Source organism: Leucopleurus acutus, assembly GCF_964270905.1.
Source record: "Leucopleurus acutus genome assembly, chromosome: 5".
In the NCBI taxonomy this organism is placed as follows: domain Eukaryota; kingdom Metazoa; phylum Chordata; class Mammalia; order Artiodactyla; family Delphinidae; genus Leucopleurus; species Leucopleurus acutus.
The window spans coordinates 72,594,926-72,611,199 of NC_139147.1; the positions used below are offsets into that span (position 1 = coordinate 72,594,926).

Below are 16,274 nucleotides of genomic sequence, written 5' to 3' on the forward strand. Positions count from 1 at the left end.
GCCCCATGCGTAGAAAGCCAAACGCTGAGATGCAGAGGTTTGCAGCAAAGAGAGGGTTAACGCTCAAGGCAGCTAAGGGAGGAGGAGAACTAGTCTCAGATCTGTCTTCCCCAAGGCAAGGGGCTTCGGGTATTTTGGGGATAAAGAATAAAGAATCAGGGCGGCCTGAGACGTGGGGAGCGTGGGGAAAGGTGATTGGAGAAAGGTGTGATAATTGTAGTTCTGCACAGGTGTAACTAAGCCACATGCACCTGCAGCTTGAAAAATGGAGGCTTTAGCACCACCTGCCTCTGCCGGTGGAGTTTTCGGCCCTCTGATGTCAAAAGGTCAGGAGCATGCCCAGAGCTTGAACTAGACACAGCCAACTGCAAATTCCTGGAAAACAACTCCATCAAACATCTTATTGTTTAGGCTTTGTGCTGCTTGGAGGCCTTGTGAGTCTTAAAATGACCTTGATTAGTGAAGGCAGGTGAAATGGATTGACTCATTACCCATGGTTTCAGTGTGAGCTCCCTACTTCTCTGGCAAGGTGGATTTAGGATTCCTGGGGACTTGTAGGCCTATGGTAATAGTAGTTAGCACATATTGAGTACTTACTCTGTACTGGGCACTTGCTAACTGCACTCTGTGTGGGTTATCTCACTCCTTAAGACAACTTTCATATGAGGAAGTATAAGGCTACTTAAGTTGCCCAAGGCCTTACAGAGTGGAATGTGAATACAGGTGTTTGACCCCAGGGCCCACGTCCCTAATCACATTTACCCTGACCTTCAATGCCTCCCTTCCCTGCCACCAACCACCAACCACTATCATCACTGGGTGTTAGGACAACTGCCTACCATGGAACAAGCTACCTGGATTCCTTGTCCCTATTTTAGAGAGTCTGGGATGCACTCTAAAGACTATGCTCCAGCTAACAAACCCACGATTAGGAAATCCATTGTATGCATTGATTGTCTCTAATCAGGCTACACAGTTCATCATGCAATCTAGAAAACTCGAAGCCCAAGAAGCTTTTAGGCTGGTGACCAGTTTGTACTCTGGCATTCTGATAGTCACTGGATAGGGTGGAGAAGCAAAAGCAGCCTGTCCTCCACTTTCCTAATGGTCAAAGTTCTGATTTGACATTCCATCCTCCAGTATTCCCATCAGAGGGGCTTCTATTTAATCCTCTCTGAGGCCAGTGTCCCACTCTCCTAATGACAGAGTTCTAATTTGGCATCCTACCCTCCTGTCCTCCCTCTCCCAGACCAGAGGCAACTCACTGGACTCTCCTTTGACCTTGGCAGTGAGGAGCCAGAGGAGCTTGTTCATTCTACTGCCTTGTTTGCCTCATTGGTTTCAATCCCACTCCTTGGTCTCTGGATCTGAATATCAGGAGCAGAATGTTAGCAGTCCCCAGCACAATCCCTTACCCTCCACATAAACATGCACACTCACAGTTGGGTCTTTTTCTAGACTAGCAGAGACAAAAAGGAAGTGCAGGAAGCAATGAAGCTTCTAGACAAGCTGGCCACTTGGTAAGCAAGGAAGGAAAGCAAGAAATGAAGGCAGTTTATTTTTTGCGGAAGAAGTGTGAAGGAACTAATTTCCCTCCGTTTTTGTAAAAGGAGCCTGAGAGCAGAGAGAGAGAACTGGGTCCTTTCTGCTCCAGCTAGAGAAGATTTGGATGCCTCCCCGCTTTGTTGGAGAAGCCTCCAGTGTTCGTAGTCAGTGGCTTGTCATCCCACCAGGTACCCTATTACTAAAGAAGCAGACCAAATTCTTCCCACCATCCCCAGTGACAACAATCTCCCAACATACCTTTCAGGCTCTTCTGAGCTTTGTCAGAAAGTGAAGCAGGGAAGTAACTCACTCCACTATCCTGCAGGATAATTCCAAATCACCCCTTGGTGCCACACAAATCTAGATACCAACACTTTACAGACAAATTTGTTACAGGTCATATCACTACAGTCTACACGGACTGCTACACCAACAGCTCCTCCAGGGAATTCTGAGGTTGTGAACCCAACTGGGGAAGAGAAGAGAAGTCCCGAGAAGCCCAGAGGAATTTGGGACCTTTGAATCTGGGGTGTCTCAAGGTGGCATTTGGTTTTATCTGTTGGGCAGAAAAGCCATCTTTGGCTGCAAAGTAAATAAGTGCTGTCGGGTGCCAGAGATGATGCTAAGCAGTACAGGTAGGAAGACCAATCTGAAGTTCGTAACAAACCAACCAAAACAACAATGAACTGTCATGAACAGGTACTGTAGAGTTTTAAAGAGGGAAATATCCGAACAGCCAGCTGAACAGCCAGCTCAGGAGAGAGATCCTTGGCATCTCCTCCCAAGTTGAGTAACATCATTTTAGTGGTTTGAAATCAGCCACGGTAAGAGTATTTACACCACACAAGTCAGAAAACACTACAAATGGGGGCTAGTTTGCCCTTAGAGAACGGGTTGCTAAACATTTACTAGCATGGCACTGACTTTCCTCTCCCTTGGGGTTGGAGTCCTGAGCAAAGTGTGGCACTAGGACCCAGCAGCAGCCACAGAGCAGCTTGTCTGCGGTGGGTGGAGCTTTAAGATGACCCGAGGCTTTAGCCAGCAGAAGGCGGGACTAGAAAAGCGCTCAGGTTTGGTCGGTTGTATAGGATTGGCCGCCTGCTCTGTGCTTCTCCTGCATACTGCTCTCAGTGGCCTGGGTGCTTCTTGTTCTCACGAGATGGCAGGGGCGTGAGGAGAGAGAACGAGGACAAGCTTAGTGCCACAGCCCCTCATATTCCCAGCGGACCGGGCGGGGGCGCCCTGTGTTGCGAGGAGCAACACGCCCCGGTCTGATGGCTTCCACCAGGGCGGCAGGTGTGGGTTTGGCCCGGGGTCTGCTCTCCATCCTGTGAAGGGGATCCAGACAGAAGCTTTGAGCTTGGAGAGTGACCAGACCACATTTAAGGTTTTGTGCTCAAGTGCCACCAGATACTGACTGAGCCTTCTATCTCCATTCCCACTGGGGCCAACTGAGAAGGGAGAACATCTGGGCTTGATCCCTCAAGGGTGAGATGCAGAAACGTTCCATCACCTCTCTCAGGGACAGGAGTAAGAGAGTGGGTGGGCAGAAAAGTTCCAGAACTACTTTTTTTGGTAATAACCAAGCACTGAGACGGTAGGTAGGCGCTGAAGTGCCATTAAATGTGCCACACCCACTTCTATGCTTACAGAGCTTTGGGAGAGACATGCCTGTCTGGCCAGGGAACATGTGCTGCAGACCCAGGAATGACACAGTGTTAGCTGGCAGACACCTCAGAGACCTTCTGATCCATTGTACAGATTGGAAAACTGAGGCTGGGTGAGGGGAAGGGGCTCTCTTAAGATTACATAGCCAGTGTGTAGCAGACCAGGGACGAGAACTAACTCCGCTGAATATGAGCTACCTGCTCTTTCTACATCACTACACTGCCTCCTTCCAGGTATCTAGGAAGCCAAAGGGTTGTCATGACAGCAAGAGGTAAGGCATCCTGGAAGGTTTGGGGCGAGTCATTCAGGCAAGTCATTAGGAGATTGTTGTCTCCTTTCACAGTCAGGTGCTATTTATATGTTTAAAACATCACAGTGGCTGGAAGGAATAGGGCAGGAACAGGCATTTTGCGTCATTGATTTCACCAGGTTCTTTGGGGACCTTGGCATCAGGACTGTGACTTGTCAGATCTTTGGTTTTTGAGGGAAGATGGGTGTCAGTTTACCCAGAAGGTGGAGCAGTCAAAAGCTGTGCACAGGAGAGGTGGGGATTCTGGAAGGGAAAGGGAAGGAAGAGAGTCAGGGCTCTGTCCCAGCCCAGCTCTCTACCTAGAAGGTGGAGCAGCACCTTCACCTATGGCTGAGTCTTGGGCAGGGGCTTTTCTGTCATATTGTCAGGCTTCTCCCCCAGCTCCAGGATGTGAAGGCTGAGATGGTACCTCCAAGCCCCACTCAGCAGGGAGGACAGGGCCGGTGGGTCCTCCAGAGTCAAGTGGGGAAAGATGAGTGTCTCACTCTTGAGGGGGAAGCTGCACTTCTTCATGGCAGACCTGGTGGTGCCAGGGGTCACCACAAAAAGGCGGCAGAGCCATGGCCCACCAGCCACGTGGCAGGCTGGTCGTCTGGTGAGGTTGCTGAGGGCTTGGCACAGGAGCTGGTCCTCAGCCCCGCCCATGTCCACCACCTCCACGGGCGAGCCGAGGCCCGGGAGGTGCAGGAGGTGCCGGGGGGGCATGTAGGTGTGGGTGAATAGGAGTGTGTAGTGGGTGGGTACCTGTGGGAGCGCAGGAGCGCGAACCACCTGCTCCAGGTGCCCCAGGCCAGGCACTAGGCCCCCCTGGTGCAGGCAGCCGAAGAAGAGGGCACCCAGGGCATTGAAGAGGACCAGGGTGCCCTTGCAGGGTGCCAGTTGGGTCTGTAGACTACAAAGCAGGACGAGGGGGACCAGGAGGGGGATTAGGAACCGAGCCTCCTGGTGGCTAAAGGCAGACAGCAGGGCCAGGGGCATGAAGTAGAGGAGCAGGAGGTGAGACCTGGGGCTGGACTGCAGGCTCCGGGCAGCCAGTGCCCTTGGGAAGCCCATCTGTGTGAAGGCCTGGAGGCAGGCTCGCAGCTGTTGCCACGCGGCCTGCAGGGCGTGGGCATGCAGCACCCCAAAGAGCAGGAAGCCATTGACTGCCAGGTGAGTGAGCCGCATGTGTGTGCCATGCCTCGCCAGGTTTACGGGATCCAGGTTGTAGTACAAGAAGTTGGCAGGTGTAAGGACAAGGGTACTGGGTCTAGATGGACTGGAGAAATAGCAGCTGTCCACAGCCACAAACCCCACTGCTGTGAGGGTCGCCCCTGGGAGCAGCACCAGGGCTTCCTTGGTCAGCGACTTGAAGCTGGGGTTTGTGGCTCCATAAGTACCCCAGAGGAAGAGGGGGACCAGAGCAAAGGCCAGAAAGGTGGGCCGGTTGAAGAAGCCAGCAGCCATGACACCCCCAAGAAGCCAACTGTGCCACGGCGGGCCTGGAGCAGGCTTCTTGGGAGTGCAGCTCCCAGCTACACGGGGGGATACCAGTACCAGCAGCCACGCAAAGAGCAGCCCCTCAATGGCATTGGAGAAGGTCCTTGTGTAGAAGACCAAGGTGACGTAGGAACCAGACAGCAGGACCAGGGCGTTCCAGCGCTCCGCCCCCCAGCGTGGGGCTAGGTGGTACACGGCCAAGTCCAGGGCAAAGGAGAGGGAAGCGAGGAGGAGGCGGGGCCCGACCAGCAGCGCATAGCCGCTCACCGGGCCAGGCCACGGCCCCCACTCTTCCCAGAGCCTGAGCAGCCAGAAGGCGGAGCCAGAGGTCAGCAGTGGGAAGACCACTGTACGGCAGGGGCTGCTGGGGTGAAACTCCCAGGGCCGCGCGGCCTTTATGCCCAGGACGTCCTCTGCAGAGAGAGAAGGAGAGGTGAGCCAGGTCCCAGCGCAGAGGATATTACGGACAAAATCCTAGGATGGCCCCCAAGATTTTCCAGCCCCCTGGTGTACATGCCGGACATAATCCCTGGGACTGGGAAGATGACAGAGTTCACTCCTGTGATTAGGTTACGTCACAGGGGTCAGCTGACCCTAAGATACAGAGATCACCCAGATGTGTGTGACAAAAATCACATGAGCCGTATAAATCAGAGACTTTTCTCCAGCTGGTGGCAGAAGAGGACATCAGAGGTGAGAAGGATTTGCTGGTTGAAAGGTGGAAGGGGCAGTTGGCAAGGAATGTGGGTGGCCTCTGGGAGCTGAGAGCAGCCCGTGGCTTACAGCAACAAGGAAATGGGGCTTTAGTTCCATAGCCTCAATGAACTAAATGTGTTCAACAGCAGGAATCGTCTTGGAAGCAGATTTTCTCCCAGAGCTCCCAGACAAGAACCCAGCCCAGCCCATACTATGATACCCTGACCAGAGGCCCAGGCTGGACTTCTTCTGATTTACAGAACTGTGAGCTGCTGGTTTTAAGCTGCTAGGTCTGTGATGGTTTGTTACACAGCCCACACCTGGGAAGTGAGGTAACAGTGTGTCCTGGACAGGATGTATGAGGAGGAGCAGGGGGAGGCCCCATTCCTCTCCTTGAGTTCTAAAGTCTCCAAAGTCAGAGTCAAAAACGCATCTCCGCGGGCTTCCCTGGTGGCGCAGTGGTTGAGAGTCCACCTGCCGATGCAGGGGACACGGGTTCGTGCCCCGGTCTGGGCCGCGGAGCGGCTGGGCCTGTGAGCCGTGGCCGCTGAGCCTGCGCGTCCGGAGCCTGTGCTCCGCAACGGGAGAGGCCACAACAGTGAGAGGCCCGCGTACCGCAAAAACAAAAACAAAAACAAAAACAAAAACAAAAACGCATCTCCGTGATTATGACTGTTAGCCAGGACAGCCAGTGTGAGAATGGGGGAAGGGAATAAGCAACTGTGGTTATGGTCAAAAGCGACTGGTTTTGTCTATGATTCTTAATGTTTAAAATTAAGAATATACTCATGTAATTAAAATTACTTGCTGCCTGGGGCTAGTCTGTGACTCTGTGCCCCACTGTCCCGGAGCTCTAAGGGGTGGGGGTGAGGAAAATGAACTCTTAATTTCTGCATCCAAGCTCTACAACATCTCACATTTGATAACACTGCTGGTTGTCTAAGGCTCTTTGCTTCTCCTTATTCTTCTGGCCTTTTGGCAGTTTTTTCCTCTCTGTCAGAAGGTGAAAGGGAAACAGAAAACCTCAGATCAGATCAATCTGGCTGCTTTTTACTGGCTCAGGTTATAAAAAAACGGGGGGGGGGGGTTGTGGAAAAATAAACTGGACCTTTCAACTTTAAAAACAAATCCACCTGTTGAGCCCTGTGGCAGAGATAGCTGATATCTCCCCAATCAATATCCATTCCTTCCTTCATCCTTAGTCTCTTTAGCTGGGCATTTGGTCAGATATAAACACTATATTTTTTAGCTTCCATTTGCAGGTACGTGTGGTCACATGATACATTCTGACCAATGGGGTGGAATGGGCAAAAAGTATGTGACTTTCAAAATGTGCCCTTAAAGAAAGTAGGCATGCCTATCTCTTCTCTGGTGGCGGGAAAGACTTGGTGTCAGACCTGATGCCTGGAGCACAAGCAGCCATCTTGAACCATGAGGAGGAAGCCTTGTGACCACAGCATCTGAAAGGCCTCAAGGTTTCCAGCAACCATCTTCATGATGTGTCCTATACCACCTAGAAGTTAAGTTCTAAAAAGTGAGCATTCTAGGTCTGGATTCCCTCAGCCATCACATGAACCTACAGAAGAAAAGTTTCATTATTATTTTATGTTACAGCCCTGTGTAAGTTTCCCCAATCACTGGGGAAGCCCAACTCTAAAATCCTTCCACTGAGAAGCCCAAAATAGCTTTTGTTCTGAATGACCTGTACTGTTGTTATAAGCAGGAAGATGTCAAAGAGGCTGGCATTTCATCGGTATCGTTTAGAAGGTCAATGTCACCACTCAGGAAGGAGATGCGAAGTTCCCACTCCCAAATTATTACGCCAAAGGAGCTTGTGGATTTACTGCTCATCTGCACAGACATTTTTCTCCCTCCGCACTAAATAGCCAATCAGCTCCTTGACCAGACTTTGCTGCAGCTTATTGTAACCACACATGGGGAGCTTTACCTGCCATGACCTCAGGAGACTGGAAGAACTCATCTGGGTGCACGTAGCCTGTCTGCGGAAGGAGACACCACACCAGGCGGAGCAGGCTGAGGCTGCCCCACAGCACCCTGGCTGCCATCTTCATATCAAATTGCTGCCAGGACACAGGGCCAAGAGCCTAGGATGACTTCAGCTGCTACAGATGCTATTCTGGTTCCACAGACCTGCATCTGAGGAGCATAACATTTGTTGGTTATTATAAATTATATGTTCAGTTGCCTGAACAAACTCAATATGGGTCTACACACAATAAAAATGTTAGTAATAATAGCTGCTATTTACTAAGTACCTGCTAAATGCCAGGAACTTTACATCCATATCTCAATTAATCCTTTCCACAGTCTGGGGCAGTGGGTCGTATTATCTCCATTTTACAGATGGGGAAACTGAGGCCTCTGTTGAGTAACCTGGTTACTTGCTAACCATATTTGCTAAGTGTCTATATATGGCATTTGCTAAATATTTTTCCTAATATGACATTTTGCTAAGTGTCTAAATATGACATTTGCAGGTAGGATTAGGGTACCTTCCAAATCTGGGTCTCACAGCCCCATCCTATTCACCAGCTCCTATTCACAAGCAAGCATGGCAGCCTGGCTCTTACACTTCTGAAAACTTAGGAACCTCAATGGATTCCATCCGTTTCTTTGCAAAAACGAACTACATTCGACCCCATGGTCTTCAGTCACTCCCTCCAACTTTCACACATCCTGGATCCTACCTTTTGGAAGGTGATGGAAACACTGCTGTGGTTTGAATGTTTGTGCCCACCCCCTCCCCAAATTTATATGTTGAAATTCTAATTCTGAAATTCTAATGGTATCAGGAGGTGGGGCCTTTGGGAGCTGCTTAGGTCATGAGGGTGGAGCCCTCATGAATGGGATTAGTGTCCTTATAAAAGAGACACAACCCGTTTATAAAAGAGCTCCCTCACCTCTTCCACCATGTGAGGACACAGCGAGAAGTTGCTGGCTATGAACCAGGAAGAAGGCCTTCATTATGCTGGCACCCTGATCTCAGACTTCCGGCCTCCAGAACTGTAAGAAATAAAGTTATGTTGTTTAAAAGCCACCCAGTCTGTGGTATCTTGTAAAAGCAGCCCAAACAGACTCCTCTTGGTGGAGGTTCTCACTCCCTTGACTCAAAGATCAGTGGGAATCTGAGTCCACGGCATGATGGACCTTTTTATCAACACCAGTAAATTATCACGGGTGCATAGAAAAACAAGTCTGACAATGTGTTTGTTACTCCTCCAGAAATACATATGGTTCCCTGACTTCCTGACTTTGATATTTTAAAGCTTGACCATAAACAGCTATTGTTCTCAGGTATGACATCAAGTCGTAACAGAGGAGACAAGACAAAGTGAAGCAACAGAACAGGAATCTGGCAGATGATGACAAGGAGCTTCCTGATACTAAAACCTCATAGAGCTTAAAAGATAAGTTTTGCAGCCTCTGCTCAAACTTTGCAACTGAATTGTGCAGACTATTTTTCCAGAGCCAGTGAATATCCTGACTTTTAGAGTTTTCAGATAGAAGATGAGGCCAAACTTAGCACTGGGAAGCAAAGGTTGAATCTGAATTTTTTTCATTAATAGCCAATTTGATACAGCAGGACAGGGCAGGGGTGTGGGGTGGAGATAGGGGTAGGGGCAAAGCACGATACCCATCATACAGGACAAATTTTGCGGTCCTGTAGGCCTGGTTCAGATTCCAACTCTGCCATTAGGAGCTGTGTTACCTTGGACAAGCTGCCTATATCCCTAAACCTCAGATTCCTTATCAGGAAAGTCAGATAATAATATCAAGCTCACAGGGTTGAGGGAGATTTAAGAGCTGATGCATGGAGGGCACTTAGTATACAGAGTTTGCATGTATAAGTGACCAAAGCTAAAAGCTATTACTACTTTTAGTTGAGGCACAAATAATAATCCATGCTGCTCCAGACACCTAGGTGTTAGTTTGCAACCTTCTTGGGAGCTTCTGAAACTGGCCCCATAGGTGAAGGGTAGGGAGAGACTGAAGAAAGAGGCAAACCACTGCAGATTGGTAGGTGGCAGGTTTAAGAAGCAAGAGAACCTACTTACCAAGCTTGTCTTGGGTGGCTGCAAGATGAACAGATCTCCACACCCGCCTGCCAGAAGCTTGAAGTTTATACAGAGGACTGAACTGGGCTCCATCACGTACGACGTCCAGATGGTCTCAGCACCACATGACTATCTCAAAGCTGTGTCCTTAGGCAGCTTCTAGCGTGAGGAAGACAAGCAGAGCACACATTCCAAGGATGGGGAGGTGGTGAGGGGCCTCCAGTTGCCAGGGTCCAGCTCGTGGGTCACATGCTCTCTATGACCTCCTCCAACACTAGGAGATCCTCAAAACCAGCACTTCTACTGACTACGATAATAAACAGGATTTGGTATAGTCCAATTGTCAAGATACATTTATGCATGTGTTTGAAGCTTTTCTCAAGTATAGAACTTTTTTTTCAAGTATGGAACTTTCACTACATGATTAGATTAAAACACCAAATCCATTACACTGATAGGGAACACGGAAACCCAGCCTGCCCCGCCCTGGTGTGAGTCGGTACATAGCAAGCCTGGGTCCTAGGCTGTACTATTTTCCTTCTGCCGCAACAGAGGAAATTCATCCTGTTTAGTGCCCACCATCTATTTCCCCTTTCCAGTTAACAGTAGTCAGAATTCCCACTCAGAACTGTACTCTTCACCTCCATCACCTATTTTCAGCTATGTGGCTTGGGATTTGATCCCATCCCCAACCCAGGTATAGACCCTGAATTGTTTAAGCCAAATAACATTTCCCATCCCACTGGCCACACTAATTGGTTCAGGGTTGGGTGCATGACACGCTGGTCTGATCAGAGGAACTAAGAAAAGTACCGATAAAGGTGCGTCTTGGCCCTTCTCTTCTCTGCCAGGCTTGGTGGGATGAGGCTGCAGGGGTAGGAGGGACATCACTCCTTTGCTGGTATTAATAGTCTCTCCCACCTTTGTAAGTATTCCTCTGTGTTGTGGCGAAAAATGTGTCCTCTGCACCTTCCTGGGGCTGACGAGCAGGTCTTACAGAAGTACTCCACTCTAACATTCCAATCTCATATTCCCTGACTTTGTCTGTATAAATTAGGGAAATCATGCAGTGTTTTTGGTGAATAGCACACCTCTTCCTGCTTTACACTTCACCTTTAGGGACATGCTGGGACTTGAGTCTAATTGTAGGTCTAGAAGCAAAGGGAGGGGTGGGAGTGGGTCCTGAGGAGAAACAGCACTGTCTTGCAAAGCAGCTGCTTTGGGGAGGCCATTACAGTTTCCAATGCAGGGTTAATCCCCTCAGATGCCAGTGGAAAGTCTGCTTCTACTGCTCGAAAAGTCTCACCAGAATTGAGGGACTCAACATCCCCATCTCTCTCAGGGTCTTCCCACTTGTCCTAATTCCAACTTTCAGTATCCCATCTCTTCGCAATCAGTGCCCTCACTTTAACAGTAGATACCATTGAGACTGGGAATTCAATTTGCATTATAATTCAGCCACTCACAGAGTGAGATATGGGGTTTGTTTTTCGGCCAGCTTTTGGGTCATTTTATGAGGATTTTGAGCTGGGAATTTAAAGCCTTGAGCTTATCCTTCTCTTTTCCCAATTTGTCCAGCACAGTTAGGAACCACCAGCCAATCTCATTATACTATTTAGCTTGACTAAAATGTTCGAAGGTCACCCAGGAAATTTCCCTGGTGGTCCAGTGGTTAGGACTCAGCGCATTCACTGCTGAGGGCCTAGGTTCAATCCCTAGTCGGGGAACTAAGATCCCACAAATCTCGTGGCATTGCCAAAAACAAAAAAGTTCAAAGGTCATCCAAACCCTTGCCTGGAGTATCCAATGGCAATATTTTTCATATCTCTAATATCATCACTCCATGGACTACCGGTACCCTCTTTACCACTTGAAATAGTCATTTGTGCCTTTAAATCTAATCAGACTACAGAAACAGTTCCAGCAAATCCAGGACCTATTCAGGAAACTTATCCTTAAGATTCTCTTCCTCTAGAACCACCTCCAGGACCAAAATCTGTCAGTCAGAGAAAGAGAATCAGTAGGAGACCTATATTAAGAAGATTTATTGCAAGGAATTGGCTTATGCATTTGTGGGGCTGGCTAGGTAAGTCCGAAATCTGCAGGGTAGGTCACTGGGAAGGGCAGGCTGCAACTTTTGGGCAGGAGCTGAAGCTGCAGTCCACAGTGGGAGTTTCTTCTTATTCAGGAAAGCCTTAGCTCTGCTCTGAAGGCCTTTCAACTGATTACAACAGGTCCATACAGATTATTATTAGAATAATCCCCCTTACCTAAAATCAAGTGATTATGGACTTTCATGCATCTATAAAATACCTTCACAGCAACACTTAGTGTTTGACTGAATAACTGGGAACTCTAGCCTACACAAACTGACACAAAAAACTGACCATCACACCCTAAATAATTCAGTGTTTGTAACTGTTTGAATTTTAGATCAATGGGATAATTCTTTATGTAACTCACTGATGATTTGCTTTTTTCCCCCAATGTTCTGATAATGGTATTCACCATATTGTTCTCTGTAGCTGCTGTTCCTTTCATTGCTATACGGTATTCCCCTGGGTGAATATACTGAAGCTTATTTACTTACCCTTCTACTGTTGTTTATCAGCTAGGTTACCTCCAGGGGGTTACAAGATTTTTCTTTTTTATTCATAACAAAGAAAAATAAACTGCTATAGGAATAAAGACGCAGACCTCCTAGAGAACGGACTTGAGGTTACGGGGAGGGGGAAGGGTGAGCTGTGACAGGGCGAGAGAGAGTCATGGACATATACACACTAACAAACGTAGTAAGGTAGATAGCTAGTGGGAAGCAGCCGCATGGCACAGGGATATTGGCTTGGTGCTTTATGACAGCCTGGAGGGGTGGGATAGGGAGGGTGGGAGGGAGGGAGACGCAAGAGGGAAGAGATATGGGAACATATGTTTATGTATGACTGATTCACTTTGTTATAAAGCAGAAACTAACACACCATTGTAAAGCAATTATACCCCAATAAAGATGTTAAAAAAATAAAATAAAATAAACTGCTATAAACATTAGTATTCAAGAGTTCTCTGAAGTACATACCTAGAAATGGAATTCCTGAGTCATAGGGTATGCATAGTTTTTTATTTTATTTTTTAAAAAATTTCTCAGTTTTAATTTCTAATATGGTAAATAGCTACAGCTCACATAAACAAAAGCTCTTTGGGGTCCTCAATACATTTTTAATGGGATCTTGATACTAAAATGTTTAATATACGCTGGGTGAGGGAATAAATGCCCATTCAAAAAGAGAAAGTCAAATCCCATTATCAAGAGAATAAGAAGGATGTATTTAAAATTAAAATGAAGAAATCAATGCTGTAGTTAAAGGAAGAAAGAATTCAGAAATAAACAAAGATATTTTCAGTAAGATTAAGAAAAAAGGTGTTTTAGGCAAAAGATCCATATGGGTATGCACACTTTTACCTTCAGATAAGGCCAACTGTTTTCCAAAGGTTGCTACCAGCTAGCAGATAGTGTAGTGCCCCCGTTTCATATGCTCACTTATACTTGGTATTGTCTGACGTTTTGATTTTGTGACTCTCATAGGTATTAACATGCATTTCCTTGATTACTAATATGGTTAAACACCTTTCCTTTTTCTTTTTTGGCTGCGCCTCGAGGCATGCGGGATCTTAGTTCCCCGACCAGGGATCGAACCTGTGCCCCCTGCAGTGGAAGCACAGAGTCCTAACCACTGGACTGCCTGGGAATTCCCGAACACCTTTTCAAAACTTTGTGAAATGTTTCTTCTGTGGAATTCCTTTTGAACCACTGGCTGTCTATCTTCTTCTTACTCCGTATAGGAATTCTTTATATAGTCTTTATATTTATTGCATGACAAATATCCTTTTCTAGTTTGTGGCTTGTATCCTTAACTCATTTCTATTCCTAATATTGGTTACTTGTGCCTTCTTTTTGTTTCTTGACCATTGTCACCAGAATTTTGTCAATTTTATGAATATTTAAAAAAAATCAACTTCTGGCTTTGTTCATCTTCTTTTAAAACCTTTTTCTTATCTATAGTTTTTTTCTTCTTTTTACTTTTTGGGGTGTTATTTTGATTGGACACTTAGCTCATTAATTTTGAGACTTTAACTTTTGAGCTTATTAATTTTTGAGCTTTTCTATGAGAAATATTTAAGGTTATATATTTCTCTAAATACTATATTAACTGCATCCCACAGGTTTTGTTATGTAATATTTTCATCAGCTCTTGTTTCTAAATATTTTCTAATTCCATTGTAATTTCTTCCTTGACTAATGCTTTATGGCTGAAGCAGTTGATTTTTTGATTAAGACTTTATTTTTTGGACTTCCCTGGTGGTGCAGTGGTTAAGAATCCACCTGCCAATGCAGGGGATATGGGTTCGATCCCTGGTCCGGGAAGATCCCACATGCCACGGAGCAACTAAGTCTATGTTCCACAACTACTGAGGCCACGTGCTGCAACTACCAGAGCCCGTGCTCTGCAACAAGAGAAGCCATTGCAATGAGAAGCCCGTGCACCGCGATGAAGAGTAGCCCCGGCTCAACTAGAGAAAGCCTGCGCACAGCAACGAAGACTCTACACAGCCATAAATTAAAAAAAAAAAAAAATTAATTAAAAAAAAAGACTTTTTTTTTTATAGCAGTTTTAGGTTCACTGCAAAATTGAGAAGAAGGTATAGAAGTTTCCCACATACACTCAACCCCTACACATGCATAGCCTCTCCCATTAACAATATCCCCTGCCAGAGTGGTACAGTTGTTACAACTGATGAACCTACATCTACACATCATTGTCACCCAAAGTCTACCGTTTCCATTACTGTTTACTCTTGGTGGTGTACATTATACAGGTTTGGACAAATGTTTAATGACATGTATCCACCATTATAGTATTATACAGAGTATTTTCACTGCCCTAAAAAACTTCTGTGCTCTGCCTATTCATGCCCTCACCCCCAGCATTTAATTTTTAATGGTCCAGTTTTGTAGATATTCCACGGATGCTTGAAAATACCATATATTGGATAGTTATTGGATATAGAGTTCTATATATGCTCATTAGATCATGCTTGTTAATTGTGTTCCTCAAATCTTTTATGTCCTTTATGATTATCTACTGCTTATTCACAGAAAATCACAGAAATGTGTGTTGAAATAGCTCATGAGATAGTGGTCTTGACTAATTTTCCATGTAATTTTGTCATTTCAGCTCATTTTTGAAGCTATATCATTATTTTTTTAAAATTGTTGTACCGTATTAGAAAATTGAATATTTTATCATTATATAGTTATCTTTTTATCTCTAATAAGTTTTTTCCCTTAAAATATTTTGTCTCCTATAGCTATATGACCTTTCTTTTATTTAGTATTTACCTAGTACATCGTTTTCCACCCTTTTACTTTCAAACTTTATGTACACTTATACTTTCATATGTCTCTTGTAAAGAACAAATAGCTGGATTTTGTTTACCCAGTCTGACAATGTTTGTCTTTAAAATGCAGCTTTATTTCAAAATATTTAAATTTAGTGCAATTATTGATATATTTATTTCTTCCATCTTATACTGTGTTTTCTTTTTTCATGCCTTTCTATCTTTTGTTTCTCTCTCCTTTCTTGCCTTCTTTTGGATTGGTTTTTATTTTCTTCATTCCTTTTTCTCGAACACTTTGGAAGTTATACTCGATTTCTATTATGCTATAAAATGCAGTACATTATTTAATGTTTTAATATTTAGTATAGTATGTGCTATGGTTTTACTATGATGATTCTGAGTGTGCATTTTTCTTTAATCATAGTCGGAATTTCTTTGGCTCCTTGACTCTGTGGATTAGGGTCCTTTGTCATCTATAGAAAGCAAAATCCTCCATTATATTTTCAAATATTGCCTCTTCCCTCATCTTTACTCTCTCTCTAGAATTATGACTGAATGTATGATACATCTTCTTGGTCTATCTTCCATGTCTTTTAAACTTCTATTTTATATTTTCCATCTCTCTGCCTCTCCTCTGTTCTATCTTCCACATCCCTAATCATCCTTTCAGCTGTATCTAATCAGCTGTTAAACTTATCTATTGAATTTTAAATTTCGATTTTTCATTTCTAGGAGTTGTTTGATTTTTTTCTACATCTGCTTCCTCTTTTGTCATATTTTCAAGGCTCTCTCTCTTTTTTTTTTTTTTTTTTTTGCGGTACACGGGCCTCTCACTGTTGTGGCCTCTCCCGTTCCGGAGCACAGCCTCCGGACACACAGGCTCAGCGGCCATGGCTCACGGGCCTAGCTGCTCTGTGGCATGTGGGATCTTCCCGGACCGGGGCACGAACCTGTGTCCCCTGCATCGGCAGGCGGACTCTCAACCACTGCGCCACCAGGGAAGCCCGAGGCTCTCTTTTATTTACTATATTATATTAAGGGTACTTATTTGATATGCTAGATCTGCTAATTCCAACATCTAAAGTTTTTCTGGGGTCCAAATTCTC

The 16,274-nt window shown here is 45.8% G+C and overlaps 1 protein-coding gene across 1 annotated transcript; it reads right to left on the reverse strand.

Moving 5' to 3' along the window:
- Positions 1-3,847: 3,847 nt before the first annotated feature.
- On the reverse strand, positions 3,848-7,852 carry PIGZ (phosphatidylinositol glycan anchor biosynthesis class Z; the record flags this gene model as incomplete). The annotated part of the gene is made up of 2 exons (XM_082839351.1): positions 7,647-7,852; positions 3,848-5,415 (listed from the first exon to the last, which is right to left on the reverse strand). The coding sequence occupies exons 1-2, from the start codon at positions 7,768-7,770 to the stop codon at positions 3,848-3,850; spliced, it is 1,692 nt and encodes a 563-aa protein (XP_082695477.1). The 5' UTR covers positions 7,771-7,852.
- Between the last annotated feature and the right edge of the window lie 8,422 nt (positions 7,853-16,274).